This window comes from Coregonus clupeaformis, chromosome 23 (assembly GCF_020615455.1).
Source record: "Coregonus clupeaformis isolate EN_2021a chromosome 23, ASM2061545v1, whole genome shotgun sequence".
In the NCBI taxonomy this organism is placed as follows: Eukaryota; Metazoa; Chordata; class Actinopteri; order Salmoniformes; family Salmonidae; genus Coregonus; species Coregonus clupeaformis.
Window position 1 is genome coordinate 35,714,433 of NC_059214.1, and position 12,201 is coordinate 35,726,633.

The 12,201-nt window shown below is 42.8% G+C and overlaps 1 protein-coding gene across 1 annotated transcript in view; it reads left to right on the forward strand.

Moving 5' to 3' along the window:
- Nucleotides 1-12,201, forward strand: part of LOC121536153 (low-density lipoprotein receptor-related protein 1B) — a 189,014-nt gene that overhangs the window by 47,781 nt on the left and 129,032 nt on the right. Inside the window, exon 14 of the mRNA XM_045206691.1 lies at nucleotides 2,735-2,979. Within this exon, the coding sequence (XP_045062626.1) occupies nucleotides 2,735-2,979 (245 nt within the window). The remainder of the gene's footprint in view (nucleotides 1-2,734; nucleotides 2,980-12,201) is intronic.

Genomic DNA, 12,201 nt, shown 5'->3' on the forward strand with positions numbered 1-12,201 from the left:
CATAACTCTATCCTCCTGATTCCTGCTTATAAGTAAAAACTAAAGCAGGAAGCACCAGTGACTCGGTTAATAAAAAAGTGGTCAGACGACGCAGATGCTAAGCTACAGGACTGTTTTGCTAGCACAGACTGGAACATGTTCCGGGATTCTTCAGATAGCATTGAGGAGTACACCACATCAGTCACTGGCTTCATCAATAAGTGCATCGATGATGTCGTCCCCACAGTGACCGTACGTACATACCCCAACCAGAAGCCATGGATTACAGGAAACATCCGCACTGAGCTAAAGGGTAGAGCTGCCGCTTTCAAGGAGCGGGACTCTAACCCGGACGCTTATAAGAAATCCCGCTATGCCCTCCGATGAACCATCAAACAGGCAAAGAGTCAATACAGGACTAAGATTGAATCGTACTACACCGGCTCTGACGCTCGTCGGATGTGGCAGGGCTTGAAAACTATTACAGACTACAAAGGGAAGCACAGCCGCGAGCTTCCCAGTGATACAAGCCTACCAGACGAGCTAAACAACTTCTATGCTCACTTCGAGGCAAGCAACACTGAAACATGCATGAGAGCACCAGCTGTTCCGGATGACTATGTGATCACGCTCTCCGTAGCCGATGTGAGTAAGACTTTTAAGCAGGTCAACATTCACAAGGCCGCAGGGCCAGACGGATTACCAGGACGTGTACTCCGAGCATGTGCTGACCAACTGGCAAGTGTCTTCACTGACATTTTCAACATGTCCCTGACTGAGTCTGTAATACCAACATGTTTCAAGCAGACCACCATAGTCCCCGTGCCCAAGGACACTAAGATAACCTGCCTAAATGACTACCGACCCGTAGCACTGACGTCTGTAGCCATGAAGTGCTTTGAAAGGCTGGTCATGGCTCACATCAACACCATTATCCCAGAAACCCTAGACCCACTCCAATTTGCATACCGCTCCAACAGATCCACAGATGATGCAATCTCTATTGCACTCCACACTGCCCTTTCCCACCTGGACAAGAGGAACACCTACGTGAGAATGCTATTCATTGACTACAGCTCAGCATTCAACACCATAGTGCCCTCAAAGCTCATCACTAAGCTAAGGATCCTGGGACTAAACACCTCCCTCTGCAACTGGATCCTGGACTTCCTGACGGGCCACCCCCAGGTGGTAAGGGTAGGTAACAACACATCTGCCACACTGATCCTCAACACGGGGGCCCCTCAGGGGTGCGTGCTCAGTCCCCTCCTGTACTCCCTGTTCACCCATGACTGCATGGCCAGGCACGACTCCAACACCATCATTATGTTTGCCGACGACACAACAGTGGTAGGCCTGATCACCGACAACGATGAGACAGCCTATAGGGAGGAGGTCAGAGACCTGGCCGTGTGGTGCCAGGATAACAACCTCTCCCTCAACGTGACCAAGACAAAGGAGATGATTGTGGACTACAGGAAAAAAAAGAGGACTGAGCACGCCCCCATTCTCATCGACGGGGCTGTAGTGGAACAGGTTGAGAGCTTCAAGTTCCTTGGTGTCCACATCACCAACGAACTATCATGGTCCAAACACACCCAGACAGTCGTGAAGAGGGCACGACAAAGCCTATTCCCCCTCAGGAGACTGAAAAGATTCGGCATGGGTCCTCAGATCCTCAATAAACTCTACAGCTGCACCATCGAGAGCATCCTGACTGGTTGCATCACCGCCTGGTATGGCAACTGCTTGGCCTCCGACCGCAAGGCACTACAGAGGGTAGTGAGTACGGCCCAGTACATCATTGGGGCCAAGCTTCTTGCCATCCAGGACCTCTATACCAGGCGGTGTCAGAGGAATGCCCTCAAAATTGTCAAAGACTCCAGCCACCCTAGTCATAGACTGTTCTCTCTGCTACCGCAGAGTCTAGGTCCAAAAGACTTCTCAACAGCTTCTACTCCCAAGCCATAAGACTCCTGAACAGCTAATCATGGCTACCCGGACTATTTGCACTGCCCCCCCACCTCATCTTTTTACGCTGCTGCTACTCTGTTAATTATTTATGCATAGTCACTTTAACTCTACCCACATGTACATATTACTTCAACTACCTCAACTAGCCGGTGCCCCCGCACATTGACTCTGCACCGGTACCCCCCTGTATATATAACCTCCCTACTGTTATTTTATTTTACTTCTGCTCTTTTTTTCTCAACACTTTTTTGTTGTTGTTTTATTTTACTTTTTTATTAAAAATAAATGCACTGTTGGTTAAGGGCTGTAAGTAAGCATTTCACTGTAATGTCTGCACCTGTTGTATTCGGCGCATGTGGCCAATAAAATTGGATTTGATTTGATTTGATAACACACCTTCCTTGCTATTTTACCTTATAACGGTGGAGTTGGGAACTGTGCTTTAAATTGTGAGAATGCTGTTCATGTACCAAGTAAATAAGCAGCTGTAATGTATTTAGGCTACCATGGCAACTCATGATGACATTCATACCGCCATGTCTCTTCCCTATAACAGCTCGGATGCCATCTACGCTGCAATGTATTGTACTTCCATGGTTACTCTACCTGGCTAGTCTGCATATACTGTATCTCTGTCTTTATACTGGAAAGAGACAATCTAATGACATCCCGATCATGTTTTCTCCCTCTAACAGCTCTGATGCCATCTTATCTGAGCTGTATGTTATTTACTCTGGCTGGATACTGTATAGTCACCTATCATATCTTCTGCCTCTCACAGCTCTGATGCCATCTACTCTGCACTGTACGATGGCAGTGGGGTCATAGAGATCCTAAGGGGACATGAGTACCTGTCACACCCCTTCGCCGTGTCCCTGTTTGGAGGCAGTGTCTACTGGACAGACTGGAGGACCAACACGCTGGCCAGTGCCAACAAGTGGACGGGCCGTAACGTCACAGTGATCCAGAAGACCAGCGCTCAGCCCTTTGACCTGCAGATCTTCCACCCTAGCAGACAGCCACAAGGTAAACAGCCTAGACCTATAGTCAAGCAACTCTAACCTTTGGTAATGCACATCAACTACTCCCCTGAGAGTGCTGTCACTGTACTCTATGGGGTGGTTTTTAGCACACAAATTAAGCTTAGTCCTGGACTCAAAAGCATTCCTAATGGAGATTATCCATATGAACTAGTTCCCTCACTTCCCTGTTGTATCCTGAAAACTGGTTGCATATAACTGTTAGCCAAATTCTCATAATAATGTATCAGATTTGGCCCATTATTTTCTAGTTGAACTGATGCTAGTCAATTTGCCTATGCATAAACTCTTAGAAAAAAAGGGGCTATCTAGAACCTAAAAAGGTTGTTCAGCTGTCCCCATAGGAGAACCCTTTGAAGAACCCTTTTTGGTTCCAGGTAGAACCCTTTTGGTTCTACGTCCAGTTTGCATACCGCCCCAACAGATCCACAGATGACGCAATCTCTATTGCGCTCCACACTGCCCTTTCCCACCTGGACAAGAGGAACACCTATGTGAGAATGCTGTTCATTGACTAAAGTTCAGCGTTCAATGACCCAAGTCCAGCTCATTTAATCCCTACCATTGTTCCGCTGAGTTGTCATAATGTTTCAGCAAATGTACTTTATCCTAGGGGCGTTGGAAGACACAATGTAAATAACCTAATTTATGTCCCACTTACTGCCCGGAATGCCTCTGCTGATCCTACAGCTATTGTATGTAGTAATCATATGCCTATGAACCAGAGTAATACTGTTAGCACTGAGGTGGTGTGCCCTAGTAGGAAGTCCACTGTGTGCAGCTCACCTTGTACTAATAAAAATAACCTGAGTATGTCTACCTCTGCTACGCTTCCCAGTAAAGCAAGAAAAATAATCAAGCATCCCAGAAAAGTGCTAAAAATAGCCCATGTTAACATATGTAGCTTAAGAAACAAGGTTCATGAAATCAATAATTTGCTAGTAACAGATTACATTCATATTCTGGCAATCTCTGAAATGTACTTAGATAATACCTTTGATGATACAGTGTTAGCAATACAAAGTTATAACATTTACAGAAAATACAGAAATGCCAACGGGGGCGGCGTTGTGGTCTATATTCAGAACCACATTCCTGTAAAGCTTAGAGAGGATCTCATGTTAAATACTGTTGAAGTAATATTGCTACAGGTTCACCTGCCTCACCTAAAGCCCATTCTGGTGGGAAGCTGCTGTAGACCACCAAGTGCTAACAGTCAGCATCTGGTTAACACGTGTGAAATGCTTGATAATATATGTGATATCAATAGAGAGGTATACTTTCTGGGTGATTTAAATATTGACTGTCTTTCATGAGGCTGCCCACTCAAGAGAAAGCTTCAAACTGTAACTAGTGCCTGCAACTTGGTTCCGGTTATCAATCAACCTACCAGGATACTTAGAAACAGAATAGGAATGAAATCATCAACATATATTGATCATATCTTTAGTAATGCTGCAGAAATTTGTTTGAAAGCAGTATCCAAATCCATCGGATGTAGTGATCACAATATGGTAGCCATATCTAGGAAAACCAACGTTCCAAAGGCTGGGCCTAATATTGTGTATAAGAGGTCATACAATACGTTTTGTAGTGATTCCTATGTTGTTGATGTGAAGAATATTTGTTGGTCCGTGGTGTGTAATGACGAGCAACCAGATCCCAGTTACTAATAAGCATGCACCCATTAAGAAAATGACTGTAAAAACTCTTAAATCCTTGTGGCTTGATGAGGAATTGAACAATTGATGGTTGAGAGGGATGAGGCAAAAGAGATGGCAAATAGGTATGGCTGTACAACCGATTGGCAAATGTACTGCAAATTGAGAAATCATGTGACTAAACTGAATAAAAAGAAGAAGAAACTACACTATGAAACAAAGGCAAATGACATAAAGAATGATAGTAAAAAGCTTTGGAGCACCGATTTTGGGCAAAAAGGCAAACTCCGCTCCATCATTCATTGAATCAGATGGCTTATTCAACACAAAACCCACTGATATTGCCAACTACTTTAAGGATTTTATAATTGGCAAGATTAGCAAACTTAGGCATGACATGCCAGCAACAAACGCTGACACTACACATCCAAGTACACTACCGTTCAAAAGTTTGGGGTCACTTAGAAATGTCCTTATTTTCGAAAGAAAAGCAAATTTTTGTCCATTAAAATAACATAATATTGATCAGAAGATGTGTAGATATTGTTAATGTTATAAATGGCTATTGTAGCTGGAAATGGCTGTTTTTTTTAATGGAATATCTACATAGGCGTACAGAGGCCCATTATCAGCAAACATCAGTCCTGTGTTCCAATGGCACATTGTGTTTGCTAATCCAAGTTTATTATTTTAAAGGCTAATTGATCATTAGAAAACCCTTTTGCAATTATGTTAGCACAGCTGAAAACTGTTGTGCTGATTAAGGAAGCAATAAAACTGGCCTTCTTGAGACTAGTTGAGTATCTGGAGCATCAGCAATTGTGGGTTCCATTACAGGCTCAAAATGGCCAGAAACAAATAACTTTCTTCTGAAACTCATCAATCTATTCTTGTTCTGAGAAATGAAGGCTATTTTATGTGAGAAATTGCCAAGAAACTGAAGATCTCGTACAACGCTGTGTTCTACTCCCTTCACAGAACAGCGCAAACTGGCTCTAACCAGAATAGAAAGAGGAGTGGGAGGCCCCGGTGCACAACTGAGCAAGAGGATAAATACATATTAGAGTGTCTAGTTTGATAAACAGGCGTCTCACAGGTCCTCAACTGGCAGCTTCATTAAATAGTACCCGCAAAACACCAGTCTCACCATCAACAGTGAAGTGGCGACTCCGGGGTGCTAACCATCTAGGCAGAGTTGCAAAGAAAAAGCCATATCTCAGACTGCCCATCTTAATCTTTTATTTTTATTGGCCAGTCTGAGATATGGCTTTTTCTTTGCAACTCTGCCTAGAAGGTTAGTATCCCGGAGTCGCCTCTTCACTGTTGATGTTGAGACTGGTGTTTTGTGGGTACTATTTAATGAAGCTGCCAGTTGAGGACCTGTGAGGCGCCTGTTTCTCAAACTAGACACTCTAATATATTTGTCCTCTTGCTCAGTTGTGCACCGGGGCCTCCCACTGGATTAGCAAACACAACGTGCCATTGGAACACAGGACTGATGGTTGCTGATAATGGGCCTCTGTATGCCTATGTAGATATTCCATAAAAAATATGCAGTTTCCAGCAACAATAGCCATTTACAACATCAGCAATGTCTACACTGCATTTCTGATCAATTTGATGTTATTTTAATGGACATTGTTTTTTTGTATTTTTTCGAAAACAATGACATTTCTAAGTAACCCCAAACTTTTGAACGGTAGTGTATATCAGACCAAATTATGAAAAACAAGCATTGTAATTTTGAATTCAGAAAAGTAAGTGTGGAAGAGGTGAAAAAAGTATTATTGTCGATCAGCAATGACAAGCCACCGGGGTCTGACAACTTGGATGGAAAATTACTGAGGATAATAGCGGACGATATTGCCACTCCTATTTGCCATATCTTCAATTTAAGCCTATTAGAAAGTGTGTGCCCTCAGGCCTGAAGGGAAGCAAAAGTTATTCCCCTACCTAAGAATAGTAAAGCCCCCTTAACTGGCTCAAATAGCCGACCAATCAGCCTGTGTTATAGATATGTGGTAGTAGAGTAGAGGCCTGAGGGCACACACTTAACATGTTGTGAAATCTGTTTTGAATGTATTGTAATGTTTTTAAAATGTATAACTGTATTGCTGGACCCAGGAAGAGTAGCTGCTGTGATAATAAATACAAATAAAAATACCATGGTGCCTTCCAAGCTCATCACTAAGCTAAGGACCCTGGAACTGAAGACCTCCCCCTGCAACTGGATCCTGGACTTCCTGACGGGCCACCCCCAGGTAGTGAGGGTAGGCAACAACACATCCGCCACGCTGACCCTCAACACGGGGGCCCCTCAGGGGTGTGTGCTTTGTCCCCTCCTCTACTCCCTCTTCACCCACGACTGCGTACCGCACACGACTCCAACACCATCATTAAGTTTGCCAATGACACAACGGTGGTAGGCCTGATCACCAACGACGATGAGACAGCTATAGGGAGGAGGTTAGAGACAACATCCTCTCCCTCAAAGTCAGCAAGACAAAGGAGCTAATCGTGGACTACAGGAAACGGAGGGCCGAGCACGCCCCCATCCACATCGATGGGCTTTAGTGGAGCGGGTTGAGAGCTTCAGGTTCCTCGGTGTCCACATCACTAAGGATCTATCATGGTCCATTTTAACGTTTTAAAGATAGTCTACACCTGTTGTTTATGAAGCATATGAAAAATACAATTGTATTTTATTTGAACCCTTTCCAGAACTCTTTCCACAGAGGGTTCTACATGGAACCCAAAATGGTTCTATCTGGAACCAAAAATGGTTCTACCTGGAACCAAAAAGGGTTCTCATATGGGGACAGCCGAAGAACACTTTTGGAACCCTTTTTTCGAAGAGTGTATTGACTAAGAAGCATTTCTAAAAAGGTGAATCCCCTCTTGCATATAGAGAAGAAGAGCGAGAGAGAGTATAATGGTATTCATTTTAGCTGCTTCTCTGCCCTCATTGGGCCTGCCAATCATGGGGCTTCTCAGCATGCCTACAATAAGAAAGGGGCTGAATGATTGAAAAAGGTGGTCATGCAGAGAATTAGCTTGCATTAATGGTACCTCAGAATGTGTTTTCTCCCTCCGCCCAAATTAGGCTAATTGGTTCATGCTACAGTGTCAAGCTGTTTTTAAAATGAATTGAACCAGAATTAATGAAAGGAACTGCAGAATGAGAGCGGGCTACAATTAATCCTGTCAACACAGATGATAGCCTTTCTCTGTATATGCCCATTGGAAGTCAAATTAAAGGCACAAATGAAATAGATTATGCATATAGGTGTATAGAAAGTATAATAGGCGTACCAGTTGCCACCCTGTTTAATTTCTTAATCCATTTGGCTCATCAATGTACTGATACACTACATGACCCAAAATATGTGGACACCTGCTCGTCAAACATCTCATTCCAAAATCATGGGCATTAATATGGAGTTGGCCCCCCAACAGCCTCCACTGTTTTGGGAAGGCTTTCCACTAGAAAGTTAGAACATTCCTGCGAGGACTTGCTTCCATTTAGCCACAAGACTATTTGTGAGGTCGGGCACTGATGTTGGCCGATTAGGCCTGGCTCGCAGTCGGTGTTCCAATTCATCCCAAAGGTGTTCAATGGGGTTGAGGCCAGGGCTCTGTGCAGGCCAGTCAAGTTCTTCCACACCGATCTCGACAAACCATTTCTGTATGGACCTCGTTTTGTGCACAGGGGCATTGTCATGCTGAAACAGGAAAGGGTCTTCCCCAAACTGTTGCCAAGTTGGAAGCACAGAATCGTCTAGAATGTCATTGTGTGCTGTAGCGTTAAGATTTCCCTTCACTGGAACTAGGGGGCCTAGCCCGAAACATGAAAAACAGCCGCAGACCATCGTTCCTCCTCTACCAAACTTTACAGTTGGCACTATGCATTGGGGCAGTTCTCCTGGCATCCGCCAAAACCGGATTCTTCCGTAGGACTGCCAGATGGTGAAGCGGGATTCATCACTCCAGAGAACGCGATTCCACTGCTCCAGAGTCCGAAGGTGGCGAGCTTTACACAACTCCAGCCGACGCTTGGCATTGCACATGGTGATCTTAGGCTTGTGTGCGGCTGCTCGGCCGTGGAAACCCATTTCATGAAGCTCCCGACTAAACAGTTATTTTGCTGATGATGCTTCCAGAGGCAATTTGGAACTCTGTAGTGAGTGGGATAGACCATTTCTACGTGATACGCACTTCAGCACTCTGCGGTCCCATTCTCTGAGCTTGTGTGGCCTACCACTTTGCGGCTGAGCCGTTGTTGCGCCTAGACGTTTCCACTTCACAATAACATCACTTACAGTTGACCGAGGCAGCTCTAGCAGGGCAGATATTTGACGAACTGCCTTGTTGGAAAGGTGGGATCCTATGACGGTGCCAAATTGAAAGTCACTGAGCTCATCAGTAAGGCCATTCTGCTGCCAATGTTTGTCTATGGAGATTGCATGGCTGTGTACTAGATTTTATACACCTGTCAGCAATGGGTATGGCTGAAATAGCTGAATCCACAATTTTGAAGGGGTGTCCACATACTTTTGTATATATAGTGTATTTTCAATAGATTTTTTTTTTTTCCTCTTTGACTATAGGTTCAGTTCAGATGTCATAAAACAATGTATGAATATTTTAGCCTGATGTAATATGCATAACAGTATTGGGACATTGACACATTTTTTGAAGTTTCTGCTCTGTACTCCAACACTTTGGATTTGAAATGATATAATGACTATTAGGTCAAAGTGCAGACTGTCAGCTTTAATTTGAGGGTATTTTTTATCCATATCGGGAGAACCGCTTAGAAATTACAGCACTTTATGTACATAGTCCCCCCATTTTAGTGGACCAAATGTACAGTGGCTTGCGAAAGTATTCACCCCCCTTGGCATTTTTCCTATTTTGTTGCCTTAAATTTGATTTTTGGGGGGTTTGTATCATTTGATTTACACAACATGCCTACCACTTTGAAGATGCAAATTATATTTTATTGTGAAACAAACAAGAAATAAGACAAAAAAACAGAACTTGAGCGTGCATAACTATTCACCCCCAACTTGGCTCATCTAGCCACTGGGATTTTTGCCCATTCTTCAAGGCAAAACTGCTCCAACTCCTTCAAGTTGGATGGGTTCCGCTGGTGTACAGTAATCTTTAAGTCATACCACAGATTCTCAATTGGATTGAGGTCTGGGCTTTGACTAGGCCATTCCAAGACATTTAAATGTTTCCCCTTAAACCACTAGAGTGTTGCTTTAGCAGTATGCTTAGGGTCATTGTCCTGCTGGAAGGTGAACCTCCGTCTCAGTCTCAAGTCTCTGGAAGACTGAAACAGGTTTCCCTCAAGGATTTCCCTGTATTTAGCGCCATCCATCATTCCTTCAATTCTGACCAGTTTCTCAGTCACTGCAGATGGAAAAACATCCCCACAGGGATGGTGTTCTCGGGGTGATGAGAGGTGTTGGGTTTGCGCGAGACAAAGCGTTTTCCTTGATGGCCAAAAAAGCTCAATTTTAGTCTCATCTGACCAGAGTACCTTCTTCCACATGCCTTGTTTGCTTATTATTTTTCTGTAAGCAATGCCTTTTTTCTGGCCATTCTTCCGTAAAGCCCAGCTCTGTGGAGCGTACGGCTTGAAGTGGTCTTATGGACAGATACTCCAATCTCCGCTGTGGAGGGTTACAGCTCCTTCAGCGTTGTCTTTGGTCTCTTTGTTGCCTCTCTGATTAATGCGCTCCTTGCCTGGTCCTTGAGTTTCGGTGGGCGGCCCTCTCTTGGCAGGTTTGTTGTGGTGCCATATTCTTTCAATTTTTTAAATAATGGATTTATTGGTGATCCGTGGGATGTTCAAAGTTTCTGATATTTTTTTATAACCCAACCCTAATCTGTACTTCTCCACAACTTTTTCCTTGACCTGTTTGGAGAGCTACTTGGTCTTCATGGTGCCGCTTGCTTGGTGGTGCCCCTTGCTTAGTGGTGTTGCAGACTCTGGGGCCTTTTAGAACAGGTGTGTGTGTGTGTGTGTGTATATATATATATATATATATATATATATTAGGGCTGTCAAAAATAGCGCGTTAACGACGTTAATTAGTTGTTTGCTGTTAATTACGTCAATTTTTTTAACGCATTCCACGCATGCGCAGTGTGACAAATTATTCAGGTCAGGAAAGTGGTTGGGAGCTAGAGGCGAGATGGAGCAAGGTGAGCAAAGTGGGCCTATTGACCGGATTCAAATATAAAAAGAATGATGATGGTACAGTTAACAAGTACAAGGTTATTTGCAAGATTTGTAAGAAGGAGTTTCAATTTCACCGGAGCTGTTCAAGCTTGAAGTACCATGTCAACGCCAAACATGCGTTTGCTGGGCCGTCAGATTCAGCAAGTGGTTTGCGCCAGACCACGCTGAATGTTTGCAGGCAATTAACAAAATCAACCTCAGATAATTTGACCAACACAATAGCAAAATGGATTGCAAAGGATTGTAGACCCATTAGCATTGTAGAAGACTCAGGTTTCCTTGATGTTTTGCAAGTGGCGTCTCAAGACTCATTCTATAAGCCACCGTCAAGAGCCACAGCCAAAGACAAATATTATGGTGTGTAGTATGTTTCAGCTTGATTTAAAACACCATTATTTGGCTGTGTTAATAAACAGACATAATATGAAAATTATGTATCTGTGTCCTGTTATTTATCTTTTGGTATGCATTTCAGAAAAAAAATGGTTAGGATTCAGGTGTAATTGCAAATAGTGATTAATCATGATTAATCCACTGAAAATTCTGATTAATTTGATTAAAAATTTTAATCATTTGACAGCCCTAAAATATATATATATATATATATATATATATATATATATATATATATATATATATATATATATATTTATTACTGAGATCATGTGACACTTACATTGCACACAGGTGAACTTTATTTAACTAACTTCTGAAGGTAATTGGTTGCACCAGATCTTATTTAGGGGCGTCATAGCAAAAGGGGGTGAATACATATGCACGCACCACTTTTCCGTTATTTATTTTTTTAGAATTTTTTTGAAACAAGTGATTTTTTTCATTTCACTTCACCAATTTGGTCCCATATTCCTAGCACGCAATGATTACATCAAGCTTGTGACTCTACAAACTTGTTGGATGCATTTGCTGTTTGTTTTGGTTGTGTTTCAGATTATTTTGTGCCCAATAGAAATGTATTGTTAATAATGTATTGTGTCATTTTGAAGTCACGTTTATTGTAAATAATAATCAAATATGTTTCTAAAAACGTCTACATGAATGTGAATGCTACCATGATCACGGATAATCCTGAATGAATCGTGAATAATGATGAGTGAGAACGTTACAGACACACAAATATAAGACATGCTAACCTCTCACCATTACAATAACATGAGATGTTAGCATTTTGGGGGGGAATGATATTTGTGCATCTGTAACTTTCTCAGTCATCGTTATTCATAATTCATTCAGGATTATCCATAATCATGGTAGCATCCACATTCATGTAGAAGTG